The 19,769-nt window shown below is 44.9% G+C and overlaps 2 protein-coding genes across 9 annotated transcripts in view; one reads left to right on the forward strand and one right to left on the reverse strand.

Moving 5' to 3' along the window:
* Nucleotides 1-19,769, forward strand: part of DEAF1 (DEAF1 transcription factor) — a 95,681-nt gene that overhangs the window by 62,244 nt on the left and 13,668 nt on the right. For 3 of the 8 annotated variants that reach the window (XM_042784611.1, XM_042784612.1, XM_042784613.1), the window contains exons 1-9: nt 8,334-8,704; nt 9,541-9,638; nt 10,042-10,171; nt 11,021-11,167; nt 11,976-12,115; nt 12,815-12,880; nt 13,771-13,897; nt 15,724-15,852; nt 16,505-16,633. In XM_042784611.1, the coding sequence (XP_042640545.1) occupies nt 8,440-8,704; nt 9,541-9,638; nt 10,042-10,171; nt 11,021-11,167; nt 11,976-12,115; nt 12,815-12,880; nt 13,771-13,897; nt 15,724-15,852; nt 16,505-16,633 (1,231 nt within the window). In that variant the 5' untranslated portion in view covers nt 8,334-8,439. Of the gene's footprint in view, nt 1-8,333; nt 8,705-8,798; nt 8,819-8,855; nt 9,045-9,540; nt 9,639-10,041; nt 10,172-11,020; nt 11,168-11,975; nt 12,116-12,814; nt 12,881-13,770; nt 13,898-15,723; nt 15,853-16,504; nt 16,634-19,769 lie in introns of those variants that run through there. The other 5 variants (XM_042784614.1, XM_042784615.1, XM_032996452.2 and 2 more) reach the window with 5 other exon arrangements.
* TMEM80 (transmembrane protein 80) lies at nt 123-7,947 on the reverse strand. The gene is made up of 5 exons (XM_032996457.2): nt 7,611-7,947; nt 4,912-4,928; nt 2,809-2,902; nt 2,603-2,695; nt 123-1,289 (listed from the first exon to the last, which is right to left on the reverse strand). The coding sequence occupies exons 1-5, from the start codon at nt 7,627-7,629 to the stop codon at nt 1,084-1,086; spliced, it is 429 nt and encodes a 142-aa protein (XP_032852348.2). The 5' UTR covers nt 7,630-7,947; the 3' UTR covers nt 123-1,083.

Genomic DNA, 19,769 nt, shown 5'->3' on the forward strand with positions numbered 1-19,769 from the left:
CTACATCGAGCAGCAGGATCAGGAGGGGCCTTTGGGCACACCCAGTCTCGCCCAAGTCTTCTTTTGTGTAGCTGAGCTGTAGCCTAGGATCTGAACAAGATGCTCTGCACTTCAAACACTTCTTAGATCTAAACCATAATTTATTTGAATAAATAAATACAAAAATAGGAAATTCTGAATATAAAACCTGATTTTATGAAACCCCCACAAACTCCCCAAGCTTTACATGAATACATACGTATTTTTGATACAGTAAAAAAATCTGAAATTGCACACACTTCTTCATTTAAGTCAAGGCTTGAATGTAGTAATTTTTGCAGAATCCTGGAAATAAGCACGTGTAACAACAAACAGAAATACACACAACAAAGTAGGACAGAAGGGTGAATGAATGCTGAATATTTATGCTCACCTTAAGGCCATCCTATTTAATCAAACATACCCTCGCACTACTGGCCTCTGTGTCAGTAAGAACCAGCTGCCCAACCCCTGTAGCTCGGCTCTCCAGGTACGTGCAAAACTAACTTCAGCTCCCTCCCACTGGACTAAGTCAGATACTGCCCTACTAAAGTCAGGGAGATTACCACTGGGGTCTGAAAACACAAATGAGAGCAGAAGGGAAACTGTGTCCTCAAACACGAACGTGGATGCGGTAAGGCAGAAATGAGTCCACGCTACACTGGCCTGATTCATTTTTGTGTCACTTTGGTTGTTTGCTGCTGCTGTGCTGTAAAAACCTCCCATCATCTCAACAGCAGGCAGCTAGATGATGCACTGACTGTTATTTTGTGTTGGGAATGAATATTTAGTATTGATCCCTGATGAATACCGAAGCATTAAGTGTTTCTGCTGAAGCATCTCTTGTCCTTGCCCATAAAAAAGCTAACTGATGAGATAGTGGGGCATAGCTGCTAGACAGGATATTTTACCTATCATTCAGGGAGATCTCCGACCCTCAGAAATTTGTACTTTAAACAGAGGAAAGTTTTACAGGATTTTTATATGCAAAAGAATTAAATATTTGAAATGTAACCCCACTCTTTTGTAGAAGCATGATGAAATCGTGTTGAAAGCTGCTAGGGTTTAGCTGACAAAAGCAGCAATGGCTATGACCTTTAGTACGGACTCGAGCCCGTATGTAAAGAGAAGAACAGAGTTTATAATGACGTCTGCTTTCAGCACATAGGTTTGCCACACCAGGAAATACACAGACAGGATCACACTTCCAACTGTGATCACAAGACTGAGCCCTAATGGAGCCTCTTCTTCTGTCAGGTTACCCTTTGAACCTTGAAGGAAACAAAAAGCTGATATGAGTCTTTGATTTCTTCTGACGCTATCACAAGCTACAAGTCGAGAGTATTCCTGTTCAAAAAAGACTCTAGTCCTTCCAGCTCAGAGTACACAGGCCTGATCAAGGCTCTGTCAGTAAATGTAAGGACAAACCCAAACACCGATGGCAAATCCATTTCTTGCTCACCGAAGTTAATCTAAATAAAGAGCAATCAGTTGATACTCTTAAATCACACCGCCTACCTTTTCTTACCGCAGATAATCAGTTCTGAAGCTGCAGCCATTTTGATCACTCAGCTTCTTCGTCAACCATCAAACTCTCCCCCAGTCCCCTCCCAGCCCTGCATTTAGCGTGATAACTTGGTGACTGTGGTGCACATCTAAGAGCATCCAATCCTGATTTTAAAGTCTTATGCAACATAGAATCTTCTCTATCCCTGCTAATCTCTTCCTATTTCAAATTGCTATCATTGTGGAGAAGCTGCACTTATCTCTTCCTTGTATCTTCTTTCCAAGCTAGTCTCAGTAGATTTTGCTGTTTAACTACGTTAGACTGGAAACTCACTTCTTTATTCATCCACCAGGCTCTACACAAACATGTGGAGAGCTTTAAGACTAAATTCACCCCTACAGCAAGTCAGCTGAATTCAACCGAGACCCACCTCATATAAACGTTTTAGGAATATCGAGCACGGATTTTAATAGGAACTTGGTTTTTTTTTTTAAAAAATGACTTCATGAAGTTTTAGCAAGCTCTGGACAGGTGTCAGGAGCCCTTTATGCTGTTCTTAGAGAAACGAAGATGTTGGAACTGGCATGTGTCTGCAGAAGGAGTGAAAGGAAAAGGTGTAGTCGTAATGGCAGCCGTACACTGCTCAGGGACATCCTTAGCATTACCTGCTCTGCAGGGCTCCGGCCATTTGGTTACTTGTGTATGTTGCTGGAGCAGTTGAAGGGAGCCCTATCGCCTCCGTGCATGGAAATCTCTGTGTTTCAGCATGTTCGTTCTCACACATCACTCTCACTTTTCAACAGCATTCCAGCTGTCCCAGTTATATTACTTTCTGACAACTCAGCTGTTGTCTTTTAATGGCATTATAGATTATATTTCATATGAGAGCAAACTCTGTTTGACCCTCTGGCCAAATCTATTGATCAGTCAGATAAAGTTTAATGACATAAATAAACAACAGTCTCCAAATATCTGCTACTCTGCTAAACTGGCATTTTTGATGCACACTCAATTTCAGAATGATTAATGTTTCAAGATTATATTTCACTGAAAAGGCACAGTGATAACATGACATACCCAAGTATAATCGGAGCACTTCGAGAATGGCCATAATGAAAAGTAACACAAGATCTGGAGCCAAAAGATCATCTGGATAACTGAAAACTTGACCTGTAGAATAACACAGTATAAATAAGCCAGGAAAATACAGTAAGCCTACTGACAAACCACAACCATGTCACAAGCACACAGCCTACTTCTGTGTTAGAATATGTGCAACTTACTTTTATAAACAATCATTGCAAGAGTCACCAAGAAGTAAAAGATGTAATAAATCCCATTTACATAAAATAGAAACTGTAAGGGAACAGATGACAGCTGATAACTAGTGTTAAGGATTTCTCACAGCAACGAGGTGGGATCCATTTCATAAAATTGCCATTTCCCAGAACCTCAAAATATACTGCTGTGCCTTTCTCTACTAAATGGTTCAACTATGACCTACTGGTAGGGCTCAGAAAGTAACCTGTGATTGCAAACACCAGGAGTTACGATAAAACCTTGCTGTTTCAGGTTTGGCTTTAGTTCCCTTTTTAAAAAATTTTAATTGGTATGTAGTAGGGTATTTGTTAGCCTAAGGAAATGAGGGGGATGTGCACGTGTACATTTCCCCAGACAACTCCTGTACCTGTTAGTCAGCCTTAAGCAAGTTGAAGACAGAGGGTTGGCAGACTCCAGTACATCAAATTCCTGAAAGTTTTTGAAAATAGGTGGCTCTGTGAAGCAGACAGGTCCTGTTACTGCCCACATGATGGAAAGTCTGAAAGCTGTGCTGTGTCTTTGATACGTGGCTGAGAAAGGCCATGAGCTCAACTTTGAGATGCAAATTTCTAAGAAACAGACTTCCTTAATTCCCCGCTCGCAAAACTGTTGTATACTATGAGATAATATTTAGCTTTAGTTATTTGTCTATGTGGATCCACTGCCAAGGTATTTAAGAGCTCCACAATCCTCAATACATCTTCAGAATGCCCCTGCAGGACAAGAAGTATGGCACAAGCTGTTGTATGAATTGGGAGAAATCCCCTGCAGGCTCAGGACAGATGGATCTCACCTGTAGCCGTCCCAGGATGACAGCAATCCTGAAGTTACGCCCTAGAGTTGGCCGCCTGGGCTCCCTCTGGAGCAGCGTGGGATGAACGACTGGCCGGTGTTAAAGCATGCCAGCTCCCTTTGACTGCAGCAGGAGTTGGAATGCCTCGTTTATTGGAGGTGCCTCACAGCTAGATGTTGTCAAGAGCCCCCCTAGATAGCACAGTTTCTGTGAAGGAGGCGCATACATACTGTAGGAATCATTTTCTCTCAAGGCACAAGCAGCCTGTTATTATGGCAATAGAAGAGACACACGTAGGACATCCTGGGGCTCACCACCACACGGAGAAGTTAGAACGTGGCTCTGAGAATCCAGAAAGTTTGGCCATTCATATGTATTTTTGATAACCAAATGATACCAAATGCCTTTCTTAGCCTTACATAATACAATGTAATTTCTATAAAGAAGTCATTAGTGCTGATTTAATTATTTCCACATCTGTCTTTCTATACTCAAAATATTCTTTATCCTCCCCTCTCTCCCCAACCCTTCACCAATCCTCTAAATCTCTCCAAGCAGGGGCTTCATTCCAGGCATCTTTCACAGGAACTGCCCATCCAGTTTCTGAACGGAGCACCCACCCACACACGGTGAATGTATTCCTGTTCCCAGAGCAGCTCATTTTATTAAAACAGAACCAGGTTTTTGTGTTTTTCCAGTTGAAGGAAGGTGGAGCAAAAAATTACTAGATAGGTTCTAGGCATGGAAATCTCTGAAGCCAAGGGTGTCTCCTCTTAGGAGGTTACTTAGATCTTGGCAGGAGTAAAGGTAGGGTGAATTAATGAGAGAGGAGGAAGTACTACTGAAAGGTGCTCTTACTACTTGTTGGCTGTGTCAGCTGTCTGTGAGGTGTGCTGCATGGGGTTTGTGGCCATCGGTCCACAAATCCAATTTTTAGCCTTGCTTCCTAAGGAAATCAGTTTTGTGATCATAAAATGTGGCTGCCAGCCCTCTGTCAAGACTGCGGGGTGGGTTAGAGGGGTTTCTGCGTGAGTGGGAGCCGATCAATGCAAAGCCTCAGCTAAAACCCAGCTAATGCTGCAAAAAGCATCTTTCCTTGGAAGAAACATTTTACCGGTTTTGCTCCCTATGGATGGTGCTGATGATGGAAAACTCAAAGAATAACACAAAACCAGTGTTGTGCAGATTTATTAGGTGGGAAGATGTGAATGTTTTTCAGCCATGCTTCCTGAATATTCCCGCATGTGAGTGATGAAAGGTACAAAAAGGATACAACTGATGAAGTTCTTCCTTTCCATCCAGAAGGAAAAAATAGAAGAAAAATCAGTCTAAATATTTACTGAAAGTGCTACACAAACATTCAAACAACTGATGTTACTAGAGGTCAAGCATGCTTGTAGACATATTTTTCTCAGTTCACTGGAAGACTATTTTCTCAGATCATGCAGTTCAGGTTCCAAAAATAACTTTTTCACATATGTGAATTCTAAAGTAATTTGGGGGAAATCCCTGTTGTGAAAAGTCACTTTCATGGAGGAACCCATCTCTTTCAAAACACAAAGTAGTACACAGGCATTAACTAGAACTTGTTTATCCTGTCCTTTCACAGCAGATGACACTTCATCCCCTCTAACTATGCAGGAACAAGGGAAACATGCAAGGGAACTGGAATGTACCATTTGTTTTTAAATTGTGAGAAAGCGTTCATGCAGAACACTGGGCTCCCTGGTTCCTCTAAATAACATCCTTCCAAACCGGTTCCCTTCAAAAGCAAAGTCATTCTATGTAAAACCTTAATATGTTCTGATCACCCGTAGAAATCATACCAAATATTTTCTATAAGCTTACCAGTATTTTCTTTTTGTAAATACAAATAAAATTCCCTTGCAACATGATGGCACTGACCTACTAAGGAACTTCTTAAGTAACTCATTAACATTCTTAGCCTTTTTCAGACATGTGAGGAATTGAAAAGTTGTGATCTCCGTTTCAGAGACAGCAAAACTGTCTGTGAAAGGCCGTTTCAACTATCTTCTCGGAGACATCTCATTATCATCAAATCAGTGGGACATACCTCACCATCTTCATCCCTGGGCTTCTTGAGGTTAAAATCCTCATCATCTAATAGTTTTATGCAGCTGGGTCCAAATTAATCCCCACTAACTTTAGGCACCTAATTAAGGTATCCAATTTGGGAATGCAGTGGAAATAGGCAAGCAATTTTAGAAGGTGATTCATACTGTCTATGATCTGAAATGCCTCCTGGACGTGCTTCATCTCCTCTTTACTTTCTGTAAAGGGACTTCAGGCTCTTAGACTTGTCCCTTCACGTAGCCAAAATGCTTTTTGATGAATGCTTTATTTCTTTTTGCAGAATGGGAGTTAAAGGTTTCATTACACATCTTGTTCTGCAGTGACTAATGGTTAAAGATGTGTTTGTGTTTATACCCTGGTATAAACCCTCATGCAAAAGCAATGCCTTGTGTCAAGATGCTGTGCTTCCATTCTCGCACAGCAATAAGATATCTCCATTTTAAAGTTATTTGAGACTGTGAAGTAGGATGTTAATTTGAAATACCACAGCTGCATGTGCAGACACGTTATTATTCCAAAGAAGTGTCCGGATATGGAACTTTTTCTCTATAGCCAAATGCTAAGCTCTCCCAGTGTAGCCTCATGCCTGCTGGGGAGCTACACTGCCATGATGCCAGTGGTATAGAGTAGCACGATTTTAGGCAACCCCTAGCAAATTCCCTAATGGCAGCTCCCTAACCTTATTTGTAAACTTTTTTTTTTTTTTTTTATAAATCATTTTCCACAAGAGGGCACTGACCACATTCCTGCATCTGTTCCAAGGCTGGTTTGCTAGCCATCATTACTTAGAACATGCTGCCTCCCCCTGAGCAACAGGAGACATTTCACACGGCTTTAAACCCCACAACATGCCTGTGAAAGCAATACTGCAGTTAAGTAGTAATTATTATGCCAGATGAATACATCATTTCAGGTATAATAGCAGGCTGCTAATCCCAACACCCTCAGATTGTCTCACTGCTAGGATTAATGAAGTCTGCATTGCTGCTGGGGGGTTTTTAAATTGAAAAGTGAGCATTCTGGCACAGGAAAAAAAAATAAAGCATGGTAACAATTTTAAAGCATTTATATGAAGCACACCAACTTGCATTAGCAAAAACAGCACTCTGCTAAGGGGGATATCTGCATCAGAGACTTGGCAGGGTGAGGCTCCCGATTTCTGCCTGCTGGAAAGCTTATGTGGTCCAGAAGAAAACAGGGTGTAATGTCACTTGTTCCCAGCTGGCTAAATTCTTTTAACATGATTGGGAGCAACGCTGTGCATGCTTACTCGAAGTAGAACACGTCCCATTTTCTAACAACTGGGGTTTTCTAATGCCCAAACTGCTTTAGAAGCGTGCAGCAGCTGTAGTTAACGTTGCCCAGCACACCTCATTACCCAAACTTGGTTTTAGGACTTTGGCAATGGCGAATTGTTCAAACCAAAGTTGTCAAAACCAGCTTTGTCTACCTAGGGCTGAAATTTACATTTTGGGGGGAAACCTCTGACCTCCTTGAAAAAATAACTTTATTTTTGTTGTTTTGCCCCTGAATCCCGGTGGCTCATAATTTGAAGCAAAGACCTGAATTTTCAAGGGGCATCACTCGGCCTCAAAAAAGCGATCTGCCTGTGATTAAAGGTGCTCCTCAACCCGCACAGGCGCCAAGCCCCTGCTCGCGCTGACGCAGGGCCCGCAGCTGCCGGGATTTACCTCAGCGTGTCGGGGCTGTCGCGATATGGCTACCTGGCTGGTCTCTGCGCCGAGGCCTAGCTCGACCTCGGCCCCCGCCTGGGGCGGCGAGAGGTAACCTCGAACAGGGTGGGAAACCGCCACCCCCCGTTCACCCTCCACCCCGCCGGGACGGGCTGTCGGTAACGGATAGCAACGCGCCTCTCACCTCGCCTCACAACGGCCATCTTAGCGCCCCGCCCCCGCCAAGTCCTCCACCGTCCCGGCAGCCCGTGCGCCGCGACCGGGGCGGAGCTCGCCGCCCTCTCCCCGCCCCCCTCTGCCTTCGGGTGCGATCGGAGCGCTCGGCCCGGTTCGGTCGCTTTCGGGCGGATTCGGGCGCTGTCCGTTCGGGCGTCTCCGTTCGGGCCGGCGAAGGGGAATTCGGGCGCGATCGGAAAGGACTCGGCACTGCTCGGGTTTCCTCGCGCCCGCCTCACCCGCCTTCGGGAGGGATCGGAAAAGACTCGAGCGGGCTCGGGATTCTTCGACCCTCTGGGCCGGACCTCTCGGGGACTCGGCCCTGTTCGGGCGGGCTCGGGTTCCCCCACCCCATCCGTCAGGTATCGCTTCGGGCCGCGCTTCCACGGACTCGGCCGGGCTTCGGCTGCGTCCCGCCTCGGGATTGGCCAGCCGGCGGGAAACGCGGGCCCCGCTCCTCGGGAACCATTGATCGCCTTCGGACGAGGCCTGAAAAGACTCGGGACACTTCGGGCACCATCGGAAGCGGTTCGGAAGCGCTCGATTCCCGCCCGGGGGAAACACATTCGGAAGCGCTCGGGCGAGCTCGGTACCGCTCGGCAGCCCGCCCAAAAGCGCTCGAGTGAGCTCGGAGGACCGGCCCCCCCCCCCCCTCCCCCCAACACACACCTCGCGGCCCCCTCCCCCCGCCGCCGCGGGACCCTCCCCAGCGGCGTTTGGGGAGCGGAGGTGGGGGGAGGGGGGGGACGGACACGGGACAGCGGGCGCTGTGGCCCGGCTCCCCCAGCCCGCCTCGGATGGAGGACGCCGACTCCGCGGCGAAGCAGCTGGGCTTAGCGGAGGCGGCAGCAGCCGCAGTGGCGGCGGCCGCGGAAGGACCCGAGCAGCAACAACAGCAGCAGGCGCCGCAAGCGGCAGCCCCGGAGCCCCAGGAGGAGGAGGAGGCGGCGGCGGCGGCGCAGGTGACGGCGGTGACGGTGATGGCGGCTGATGCCGAGCACATCGAGATGGGAGCCGAGCCCCTGCCGAGCGCCGACGAGGCCGCCGCTGCCGCCTTCGCAGGTCAGGGCGGGCGGAGTGCGCATGCGCAGCTCCCCTCAGCCCCGGCGCTCGGTCGGCCGCGCTCCGGCCTCGCCGCCGCTCAAACGCGGCCGTTTACCTCAGGAGGAAGGGCAGGTCCGAGCCGAGGCTTGTGTCACACCCTGCACTCTCACCAAATGAAACGCTCCTCTCTTTCGCACTGCATCACCTGAAGTAAAAATGAGCAAGAGCTGCCGTTGCGCATCTAAAATTGCTTTGACCCCCTGTCCCATTAACAAAGTGAAGTATGCAGAATTCTGAGAGCAAGCTCTGATAACGCTAAACATTCCAGAGCCCTGCAAACCTACCTGGGCATCTCCATGTGAGCTTTGGTGTCCTTTCACTCCTACCCCCGTGTGTGGTACTCAAAACCCTCTGATTTTAGCTTGGCAGTCAAATATACATCATAGAAACATTTGGCTGTACATTTGGACAGTTTTTAACTGGACCAAGTGTACAGGTAATGGCATCCTAGAAATTAATATATGGCAAAGGGAGGGTCAGTTATTCTCTGGATGTTTGCCAGTCACCCCTCTTTTAATAAGAAGTATCACAGTTTGGGTTTTTTTCAGTGTAGATGCAATATTTTTTCCTTGGTTCATTACATGCTGATAGCAGTCTCAGGGAGATTGAAGTGTGTTCAACTCAAAGCTCAGTAAAAATCAAACTGATTGTGTTTATAACAACTTGAAGGTGTCATGACAAATAAAATTTTGAATAGGAAGAAGGAAATACAATTATATTTTTTGATGTTGAGCTCTTTATCAGGCTCTCTGGATGCAACAGAATATTAACTTCGTGTCTGTTTTACATTTCAGAAGTCACCACAGTGACAGTAGCCAACGTTGGTGCCTCCGCAGACAATGTTTTTACTACATCTGTGGCAAATGCAGCTTCAATTTCAGGACACATGTTGGTAAGTCTGTTCTTTCATTTGAGGGCCTTAGCAAAGTCTCACATACTTTCTTAGTGTAAATGAAGAGCTTGGTTTGCTTTTGAGCTGTAGTAAAGTCCAGGATTTGTTTTCGTTACTGTGTACAGACTTTAAGCCACAAAGCCATTAGCTGGGGACATACAGTTTTTAATTTGTCACTTGGTGCGGGTTTTTTTACCTTTCCAGCCCTGTGTACTCAATTTTGTGATGAACCTGATGACCTGGAACATAAAACCTTTGAATTTGGTTGGCTGAAACCTCAAAAACTAACCTAATAACTACCATACTGATTCGTGTTTCAGGGCACCTTTGGAGAAGATTTATAGCGATACTAAAATACATTGATATTTTAACTATCAATTTAAACTCTTTATTTCTTCTATAGTCTGGGAGAACAGCCCTCCAAATTGGGGACAGCCTGAACACTGAAAAAGCTACTCTCATAGTGGTTCACACGGACGGCAGCATTGTAGAAACCACAGGGTTGAAGGGGCCATCCGCACCTCTCACACCAGGTATAAGGCAATCTGTTTCTGAAGTGTCATTCTCCTGGAGGGGTTGCTTTGTCTCCATTTTAACTGTGTTGCTAGGATTAAAAAACATGATGTGCATAATATTATGCAGTTACCTTGTAAGAATCGTTTGTCCCCTCTTTACATGGTACTTCTCAGGAGTAGAATAATACTTACTTTTTTTGGTTTTTGTTTTGTTATTTTTTTCCTGTCAGAAACATACTTCATTTTCTTATTCTTTGCCCTAACCCTTGCAAATAAGCTTACTGAAAAATCTTGCCCTGATGCTGGGCTGTTGAATGCCTTTCTACACCCATTCCACCCCCAAAGGCAATGGATTATTTTAATATCGATAATAAAAATAAGAGTCTCCTAGCTCTGCAGGTGGATTCTTTTTAAAGGGTCCTCGAATATAGTTTTATCTCCATTCGTGCCTCTTGCTGATATTTTAGTGTCACAATAGCGGATGTCTTTGTTGCTAAGGTTTTGTTCATGGCTGCTTGGCAGTTTCCTTTCTGCCCACAAGACGGCATGGCAGACCTTCAGCGCTCTGAACACCTTACAGGATCGGCCTCTGGGAAGGGGAAGATCCAGCCAGCTGCTTACACCACTGCAGGTTACAACCCAGTGCTTAATGCGCTGTTAGAGCGTGTTTCCTAAGGTGCAGTTTGCTTTATTTTCAGAACATTCAAGCTGAATTTTTTGCGGTGCACCCTGTAACTTGCATTGCTGTGGAGAGGTGTCAGCTGCTTCAGTTAACCACTTGACACTTGCCCTAGCCGAGCTGAGCGTGTGACGGTATGACCAGTGTGCTTTTTGGTTGCTGTCACCTTTCTTTTCTTTTTTTCAAAGGACCGCAGTCGCCTCCTACCCCTTTAACATCCGTCCAAGAAAAAACTGGAACCAAGTATAACTGGGACCCATCTGTGTATGAGAATGAGCTCCCAGTGAGGTGCCGGAATATCAGTGGCGTTCTGTATAAAAACAGACTCGGCTCAGGTAACAACGACCTCCTTGGGTGAGGAAGTGTGATGGCTTCTTCTTCACCTGGAGCACTCTTCTTTTAATCAAGCTACTTTTAAGGGCCAAGTGTGAGGCAACAAAAAAAAGACAGTTTCCTAGCCAGCCCTTTCGATATTATCATTCTCTTCTGGTTTGCTCTTTCTTCAGAGGCTTTTTTCTTAAATCTGTGAAGATACAGGCTGCTGTGCAGTGCATCTACCTGGTCATAGGTTGACTCCTCTAACATTTTCTTTGTCTCAGAAGTAGACCTGTGTTTCTACGAAGCACTACAGAATCCTTGCTGGAACAGAAAATAGAGAGTTCGTCTCCTAATGGGACTCCTTAGCTGCCTCAGCCCCTCCTCTTCTCTCCTCTCTCTGTGGGAAAGCTGAAGCAGCAGCAGAAATTGTCGGCAAGCCTGACTGCACAGCACAGTGCTTGCTTCGTGGATAGAGAATTTTCTTCACGACCAGAAGGATTAGAAATTTAAGTGCAAATTAAAGGCTTAAATTCATGGTGTTTATCCAAGAAAGACTTACACTTTTTGTGGATGAGTATTTTTTCTATCCTTTTGATACATTGGTGAGGCCCAAAGTTGAAGCTCTCTAAACATGTACAGTGGTTGTCATAGGCAAGATAATAATGGGCATGGTTATCCCAGAGTGATGAGAAGTGGCAGGCATATTTGGTGATTGCTATAGATTAGCTGCTATTTTGTCCAGAATTTCAGTATTTACTTCTTTAGGAGAGAGGCAAAATTATTCTTAAGCTCTACTAACAATTTCTTTCATCCATTTTATTTCAGGAGGCCGTGGTAGGTGCATTAAGCAAGGGGACAACTGGTACAGCCCTACTGAATTTGAAGCTATGGCAGGACGAGCCAGCAGCAAAGACTGGAAGAGGAGCATCCGCTATGCTGGGAGGCCACTGCAGTGCCTTATTCACGTAAGGTTAAGTTTGCTTCCTCCTTTCTGCTGGAAGGGGCAGGTTGAGTCTGTGCAGATCTGCCCAGTGCTACAGTCCAAGCTGTGTGTGCTGCCTCTGCAGAGTTCTGTGTGATGGCTCAGTGGGGCAACTCAGAAGCAGCATTTTGATTTGGTTGAGAATCAGTGATGCGAGAGGAATTCTTCTAGATGTGTTTTCAAATAGCACAATACAAATCTTGCTTGTACTTGAAAAGGGGTTGCAGTTTATGCAGGATGAAGTCCAGCCTTGAGCTGTATTGCAGAAATTGAGAAGTAGGATCTCACCCATGATATTGTAACTCAGTAATCTGATCTGCTTAATTCTATTTGCCTGACAAACATATTCTTCACTTGCACCATTTATTGAGTAGTGCTTTGGGTCCTTTGTTGCCCGCAGCGTTGTCCAGGAGCCCCGTGGAGAATTTGGCATTGCCATTAGGTTGACAGTTAATTTCTGCTTGGGCAGAAACTTTATAAAGTCTCAAATTCCCATATCACTCTTCCTCCTAGCTGCTCACCCCATCGCGGTGGTGTAGGGGAGCTGGCCTCTCTGTTATTGCACAGGGCCCCGAGGAGGGGATGGGTCCATCTCTCTGGGAGCTGAGTATTTTAGCAGCATTCAGTTGTGCTCTTGGTGGTTGTGGTGACTAATGCTGAACTCGTATTCTTCTCATTTCAGGATGGGATTTTAAATCCTCATGCTGCCTCTTGTACTTGCGCTGCCTGCTGCGATGACATGACTCTGGTGAGTTGTAGGTTTTGCATTCGTTAGTTTAAAAACAATCAGTCAAGGTGCCACCGCCATCTGCAAGCAGGTCCTGAGTGTCTTAGAAATATTCACGAGTTCTGTGGTTGCAGCATGCTTTGTCCATGCTTTATAAAGAAAGGATGTAAAGAACCGCTAGCACTGTTGCGTAGAAGCCTCAGTAAAACTGGATAATAATTACTGCTTTTTTCTTCTTTTTTTTTTTTTTTTTCTTTTCTAAATATTGTATTTATATAAAATGCCTTTGGGGATGTCAAAACTATTTGTGATTTTTGACTGAAATTTCACAGGTTTTTGGGTTGGAAAATATCTTTTCATAAGGAAGTAATGTAATACTATATGTTGGATCTATACTTTCATATTAAGCTGCTTGGGGTTTTTGTTTGTTCTTTTGTTTGTTTCAAAAATGAGGTTAAAGTCCTGAAAGCAGAAGTCTTTAGCTTGTCTTGAAGTAGTGTTTTGCATTTCTTGTCTGCTATGAGCTGAATGATTTTCTTGTTTCCTAGATCTGAAACTAACTGCTTCTCTTCCCCTCACTCTTGTTCTCTTTTCTTCCACCATCTTGGCCAGCAGTCAATTATTTGCCCAGTTCTGCTCTTTAAATAAGAGTGAGAAGAGACTGAATCTCTGCCTCTTCAGCTGGAGAGACCTGAGTGTAACTTTTTTTTCCACAAAGTTCTTTTGATTTGGGGAAGTTTTTTTGTCAATTGTTGCAAATGACAGGTGTTCCATGGGGACACATGCTGCCTGACCTTATCTGTGTCTGGAAAGATGAGAGTAACCCCAAAGTTAACCCCAAAGTCTCCAAAGAGGTGCCTCAGCTAATGCCTTTTCCTTTTTCCTTTGTAATTTTTTTTTTTCTTGTCTAGAGTGGCCCTGTACGACTCTTTGTACCATATAAAAGGCGGAAAAAAGAAAATGAAATGCCTGCAACTCCAGTGAAGAAGGATTGCCCCAAAAACATCACTCTGCTTCCTGCCACAGCTGCTACTACATGTAAGTTCTCTTCTCCTGGTAAAAATTGCTTCCGTTTTTTGATGAATTGCCACATTAGATATTTTATGTCTATCAGTGGCCCCTTGGAACTAGCCAACTGAGAAAAATGTCTTCTTTTTTGCCACTTTGTTTTCATAGGATAGTTTTATTGGCTCAGTGTCTTTAACTAATTTCACATCCGATTTTGTAGAAACTAGCACAGTGTTGCCACATTGGGACTGCAAGTTGGGTAGGAAAAAGTGCAGCTCTAGACCTCCAGGAGACTCAGTTTTAAGCACCTCAACATCCTTTTGCAGTGAGCAGTAGGTTTCATATTTTGTTCTGAGAGAGGTCTGGATTATATTTCCCCTGCTACCTGCTCTCAGTCTGGCTGTGCAGGGAGAGTTGTGGAGTCCTGGCCTGGATCCACAGTGGGTTTCAGGTAGGTTTTTCAACAAACAACAATTGAGAAATTTCCTCCTCTTGAAATTAGGTTGAGAGGAAGGCTGGCCCTTTTCTGCTCTGCCGGAAATCCCCATTCCATCTCCTGAGCTTGGTTTTGTCCTTTAGAAGCTGGTGGGCGCTATGGAGTAAGATTGATGCTATTTCTTGAAATACATAGAAAAGTAGGCTTGAAGCACCTGGAATGAAATCCACAGCCTGAAAGTTGTTAATGAAAGAGGCAGAAGGTGATGCTTTCATCTGCAAATTCCTCTCTAACATTCAGGACACGCTTTGTTACTTACTGTTTTTGATTGTCAAGCCATCTGTGTGAGAACAGAAATTAATTTGCAAGCTCATCCAGCTCACACGTTCCCAGTCACATTCATGTGTCCTGCTTTTATCACACTAGCATCGTCTGGATGGTAACATTACAAAGTGAATTGAGGAGGAAGCAACAGAAATCCAAAAAAAGAACAGCCAAAAGTAGTATTAGATTATCAGCAGCAGGGAGAGAAATATGTGCAAGGGTTTTGTAGAGTTTTGTTGTTTTTCTTTTTTTATCCCCTGAAGGGGTTTAGTCTGTGTTGGTTCATTGACATCCGGTGCTGGGGGGTTGCACGTTGGCTCATGCTGGCACTGGCAGAGGGGAGGATTGCGTGTTTTGGTTGTAGCCACATGTTGCACCAGGCATGAATCTGTAGCCTCAATGTCTTAAAATTGAGTTATTGTTTGCAAAAAGATTCTTCTGGCTGAGCAGTGTGCCACAGAATTGGACCTTTGCCAAGTAATGGTGCCAGATTAATTAATCCTGTTTAAAAAGGATTTTAAACATTCTGGAGCCACTCGGGAATATTCATCCAAAAGGATTTTGTGACTTGTTCCTTGCATTGGCCAAGTGTAATATATCACTCTGTGTAGTTAGACAGCTAAAATTGTCCAGCTAACCAAACTGTCATAGAATTAGTTGTAATCCACAGGTTTTTTTATGTTAATTTAAATAGTAGGAACCACTCTTGCTAAAATTGTATTCAGTTAGGATCAGCCAGAAACTGATGGGTTTTGTGGCCCCACTGAACCTTTATGGTAGGCGTTAAGTGTTTGCTCATCTAATAATTGAAAAGGTGGTGATTTGGGGTGCAGTGTGTTGTAAGTGAACATTCTGGCCTCCTATACCCAGAGAATAAGCAGAGGCCTGCAGGAGGCCATCGGTGCCTTCAGAAGCCAAACGGGGCTTTTATTCCCATTTCCAGTCATAGGTGTGATCCAAACTTGGGTTGTCTCAGGCTGTTTACTGATCTGTGAGTGTCTCTGACTTTGGATGATTCAGAACAGGGATATCAACAGGTAAACAACCGAGGCCTCGCACTGAGTGTTAATTATGAAAGTACTTCTAATATTTTCAGTCACCGTGACTCCTTCTGGACAGATCACTACCTCTGGTGCTCTGACATTTGATCGTGCATCGACAGTGGAAGCCACAGCAATTATCTCGGAAAGTCCGTCCCAGGGTGATGTTTTCACTGGAGCCACTGGTAAGAGTTCAGGTGTATGTCTGCTAGACATCTGTGAGAAGGAGAAGAAAAAGGCTTGGACACCCATTGCTGTAGGAGGAAGCACTGTGAATGCTTCACAAAGGATTTATTTCTCAAAAGCTTAGAGAGACTATACGTAACCCACTGTCCTTCCTTTGAAATTATTTCAGCAGCTTGAAATCTTACCAGTTGCACAAAAGAAGTTAGAAGTTTTATCCAGATGTTGCAGCTGCTAACGTACACTGCTGCTTTTTTTATGGTCATCTCTGTCATTTTTTTCACTTTTCCTATGTCCTAAGATACTTTTCAGTTCTTTCAGTTTGATTTATACATAGGTTGTGAGCTCTGCTGAGGGAACTGTCCTGTTCTGAGAACCATATTTTGGAGTCCTGTGATTATTGTAAATGTACAGGTGTGCGGGAGGGAAGCCAGGGGTAACCTTTGCCTTTAAAAGTGAAAACAGAGAGAGATGAAATCAGTACAAGGTTGCCTTGCTTGCTAAATGTGTAAGATTATGCTACTGTTCCTCCTTTGCAACCCCCAGAACTATCATAGAGTGTAGGAACTTGTATAAAAAAATGTGGCTGAAAGAAGCATAAGGAATGCCTGAGAGCCGTGGTACAGTGACTCACGGTGCCGTTGTCTTCTGCAGTTCAAGATACCAACGTCCAGCAGCCTTGTCGGGTCAACCACCCAGAACCTCACTATCCAAGTTACCAGGACAACTGTCAGATTTCACCTTTTCCTGAAGCTGCACTGCCAACAGCTCATCCCAAGATTGGTATGTTTTATGTCTGTCATGTGCGACACGGTTAGCAGTGCTTGAATTTGCCCTCTAATCTTCTTCCTCAGCAAAAGTAAAGATTGAGGCAGAAAAATAAACTTTTCTGTTTTGCTTACAAGTTTTGCAGTTATTAAGATTTGGACAAGCAGCTTTTCCACTCTGGGAAAAGTTTTTAATTCCGTTATTGAGAACTTTGATTTATTGTTTTTTACTAGAGGAGGCTGTTGTGATCCTGCTTCCTAAATCATCTTGCCATCCCCTGCCTTTCCTAAAGTCTTTTTCTTCAAAGCTTTTGTGGCTAAACATTTAGTGTTTGATCTGAGGAGACCATCCCCTTTAAAATTATGTCACAGAACCTCTTCTAAAAATGCTCACATCTCTTCACGGATCCACTGATACATGCTGGAGGCAGTTTTGGGCAGGTGTAAAGTTCTGCTGTCGTATCCAAATGTCAGTTTTCCATCCCTTAACACTGATGTTTATGCTGGTGAACAAGTGCAGTGAGAGCCTCCCCTGCTGTGGTCAAATAGATTCTGGAGTAAAACCAGAAAAGACACTATGAAAAATGCTGAATGCAAATCAGCCCTTTGGTGTTTGATAGGACAGGTGAAACTGATTATCAAATACCTCTTCAAATGTAATTATATTACGTAAACTTAATGACCTTTCTGACTGATAAATTAAGTGAACTACAATGCTATTTGAGTGTTGCTGTTACTGATAGAAACTGGAAGTGTTGGAGAAACTGGAATTGGAAACTTGGAGTGTTGTTCTTGCTTTATGTGCTTATTGAGGCTGGAGAAGAGATAGAGCAGGGAATAGCCTGCCACTGGCTGGCTGGTGGATAGGCAATTTATAGGCCTTTTACTTCTCTAATTTCTATGATCCTGTGAAGCAACTCGGATACTGATCTCACTGACGCAGAGCTGGAAGACAGGCAAGTTTTGATCCCTGTTACTGTTCTCTCAGACATCCAGAAAAGAACATGTAAACACGTTGTATTCCTGTGCGCAGTCTGACATCTTGCTTGCTTTTTGAAAGCCTGTGTTGTCCCCTGTGTATGACCTTTTATTTACTTATTTGGAACACCACAGTGCGTTGCTGCTCTGTCCAGAATGAAATCTTGTTGTTGGTTTTAAGTCTTAGTCAGACCTTGATGTTACTAATTAAACATTGATTTTTTTTTTTTCGCTGGTGAATACTTTCTCTTGACTGATATACCTGTGCCAAAATGAGGAACCGGAAGTAATTCCCATTAGATAAGTTATCAAATGCCATGCTGGGATAAATATTGTGCTGGAAATTTAGCAGTGAGAAAGGTTCTTCTGCAAACACTTACTAATAAAAGACCGCTTTATCTCTTACTCATATCTAAGTGCAAATAGTTCTATGCCAGTCATGTGCAAATTGATTGAAATTACTATTTTAATTAAGGGCTGTTGAGCACAAAATGACCATTTACCTGTGTGGTGAACTTGCGATGCTGTTGGTCAGAGAAGGTTTCACATCTAGCACACAGTGACCTGCAGTACTGTGAGTTTTGAGATGTTCTCTCTCTCTAAATCTGTGCTGGATTCTTTCAGTTTTTGCTGCTTGCATGAAAAACCACCAGGTATGATGTGAAAACACTACCAGGTATGATGCGGGGGTCTGCTACAGGCCACCCCACCAGGAAGAGCGGGTGGACGAGGCAGTCTCTAGACAGAGAGGAGCAGCCGCCTCACGTTCACAAGCCCTGGTCCTCCTGGGGGACTAGAGCCACCCCACTATCTGTTGGGGGACAACAGTGCAGGGCACAAGCAATCCAGGAGGTTCCTGGAATGCCTTGATCATAACTTCCTTCTCCAAGTGACAGAGGAGCCAGTGAGGAGAGGTGCTGTGCTGGACCTTGTTCTCAGGAAGAAGGCTGGTGGGGAGTGTGAAACTCAGGGGCAGCCTTGGCTGCAGTGATCATAAAATGGTGGAGTTCAAGATCCTTAGAGCAGCAGGGAGGGTGTGCGGCAAGCTCGCTGCCCTGGACTTCAGGAGAGCAGCCTTCGGCCTCTTCAGGGACCTGCCTGGCAGAGTAGCGTGGGATAAATTCCTGGAGAGAAGAGGGGCTCAAGAAAGCTGGTTAATACTCAAGGATCAATTTCTCCAAGCTCAGGAGCAATGCATCCTGACAAAGATGCTCGGGGGGCTGGAGCAGCTCCCCTGGGAGGCCAGGCTGAGAGAGTTGGGGGGGTTCAGCCTGGAGAAGAGAAGGCTCCGGGGAGACCTTCGAGCGGCCTCCCAGGGCTTAAAGGGGGGACGGGAAAGGTGGGGAGGGACTCGGGATCAGGGGGTGGGGGTAGGACAAGGGGTGATGGTTTTAAACTGACAGAAGGGAGATTTAGATTAGATAGAAGAAACTCTTCCCTGGGGGGGGGGGGGGGGAGAGGGAGGCACTGGCACAGGGTGCCCAGAGCAGCTGTGGCTGCGCCCTCCCTGGAAGGGTTCAAGGCCAGGTTGGACGGGGCTGGGAGCACCCTGGGCTGGGGGAAGGGGTCCCTGCCCGGGGCAGGGGGTGGCACTGGGTGGGCTTTAAGGTGCCATCCAACCCAAACCATCCTGTGGTTTTGTGAAAAGGATTCAAGAGCTGATACATTTAGATTAGTTGCTGTCTTGGAAGATATTCAGTGTTCAGTGCAGTCTTGCAAGAAGTCTTGTTTGTCTGCCGATGCTTTAGTAAGGAGAGGATCACTGTGAGTGGGACCGCTGGGACTGCAGCCTGGTACAGGCAGTTGTGTCTGCCTGTTTCCATTCCGGACAGTATTTGCAGTTGAATTTTTGCAGGAGAGTATTTACAGTTGAATTCTAAGTACCATTTGAAGTGTAGTCAAGAAGATTTTTTACTGAATGGCGGGGGTCTACTGTTCTGTGTTTTTAACTGAGCTGTGCAGTTTGCTATCCTGTGTCCCCATCATGTAGTGAGAGGTTTGGGGCTTGTTTCTGCCTTTCTTTTTGAAGCCACCTTAGACAGACTGATGTGACTGGAAAGCCAATATCTGTAATGATATCCAAAATGAATTGTGGTAGGAGACTGATAATAAAGTAAACGGTAACAAAGTGCCTTTCAGACACTTCAGCCTCTACCTTTCGTTCAGGAACTTCA

This window comes from Tyto alba, unplaced genomic scaffold (assembly GCF_018691265.1).
Source record: "Tyto alba isolate M040663 unplaced genomic scaffold, T.alba_DEE_v4.0 Super-Scaffold_8, whole genome shotgun sequence".
Classification (NCBI taxonomy): Eukaryota; Metazoa; Chordata; class Aves; order Strigiformes; family Tytonidae; genus Tyto; species Tyto alba.